The sequence below is a fragment of the Perkinsus marinus genome, assembly GCF_000006405.1.
Source record: "Perkinsus marinus ATCC 50983 genomic scaffold scf_1104296974714, whole genome shotgun sequence".
NCBI lineage: Eukaryota > Perkinsozoa > Perkinsida > Perkinsidae > Perkinsus > Perkinsus marinus.
This window is the reverse complement of record NW_003201011.1, coordinates 1-1,286: the sequence shown is the minus strand read 5'-3', so window position 1 is coordinate 1,286 and position 1,286 is coordinate 1. Positions and strand designations below refer to the sequence as shown.

General features: G+C 56.1%; 1 protein-coding gene across 1 annotated transcript; it reads left to right on the top strand.

The window, feature by feature from the left end:
* Window positions 1-396: 396 nt before the first annotated feature.
* Window positions 397-906, top strand: Pmar_PMAR005957 (hypothetical protein; the record flags this gene model as incomplete). Its single annotated transcript, XM_002765786.1, has 2 exons — window positions 397-466; window positions 494-906. Coding segments are annotated over 2 exons (483 nt in total), but the record flags the coding sequence as incomplete, so codon positions are not given.
* Window positions 907-1,286: the final 380 nt, after the last annotated feature.

Sequence of the window (1,286 nt, the reverse complement as noted above, 5' to 3'; positions counted from 1 at the left end):
TCGGGCATCACTGCCCAGGTACGGTGTCTTGGGCGCCACTACAAGGTGCGTCGACTCCTCTTTGGACATCGAGCTGGACCAGCAATTCTGGAAGAGGCAATATCGGGGCTACTCACCGCCGCGATGGCTGAGGTACAGCCTGAGCAGTCGTCCGATCGGAGGGTCCCAGTTTACTGCTGGGCCTATGTGGATGACGTCACCATTCTCGGAGAATGCTCGTCCGTAAAGCGCCTCTACTCTTCTATCACTTCCATTGGAGCAACGTGGGGTTTTACCTTCTCGGAGCGAAAAACCCATTGGGTATTCTTCAATGCAGACGGTTCGTCCAACAAGTTCGACGATTTTCGCCACCTCGGAGTCCGCTTCATCTGCGCACAGGGGGAAAGCGGGTGCAGAATGTGCCTACAATGTCTTCCTGCCACCCTGGTCTCGCGGAAACTATCGGCCGGTGATGTCGTGACCAAACGTGAGGCATTTCGGTGGGCTGGTGCAGGTTATGACGTTCTCGGGCTGCACCCGGAGTGTGCTTTAGCGGCCGATCTGGTAAGGAGAGTCTCTGGTAAGTGGTCGCCTACCTCCTGGGACGAGAGGGTCACTATCAGCGAAGAGGATGCTCGGACCATCAACATCGCTTGTTCTCGGTTGGCAGAACGCAAGGAGCCCTGTCAGCACGAGATCGCATTCTGTGGCGCCACGCTTACTATCACAACTGATGCTTCCCCTTACGGTATGGGCTTCTTCCTCTCCATCGGTATCGCATCTGGGGGGCAGGTCGCCCTATATGGGAAGGCCAAGTGCTGGCGAGGTAGTCAGGTGTCATGGCATCAGAACCGACAAGAAGCATACTGCCTCGGCCTTTCTTTCGTGTTCTGCGACCCCCTCATACCCTACTCCCATGGTCTCCAGGTCAGATTCCTAACTGACTCTCGCACTGCCCTCTCTTGGATGCGGGGTGGTGAGAGGATGACGAGTCGCTCTATCGAGCGAATTGCAATTTCAAGATTGTGTGACGCGGTGGCTGACCTGAAAGAGGTGTGGGCACGACGCTATGATGTTCATCCAGTCGTTGACCATCTCCCAGGGGAACACAACTTGCAGGCTGACTCGCTCAGCCGTCTGGCCTTCTCCTGGCACATTCCTCAAGGGGTGATCTTTGACGGTAGGATCAAGGGGACTAGAGGCGCATCAGTTACGCGCAAGTCCTCTTCACCATCTCAAGCTTACGTCCTCGCGAGTCAGGACTCGCATCGGACTCCCCGAAAGACGATGTCGACATCGACAGGGTA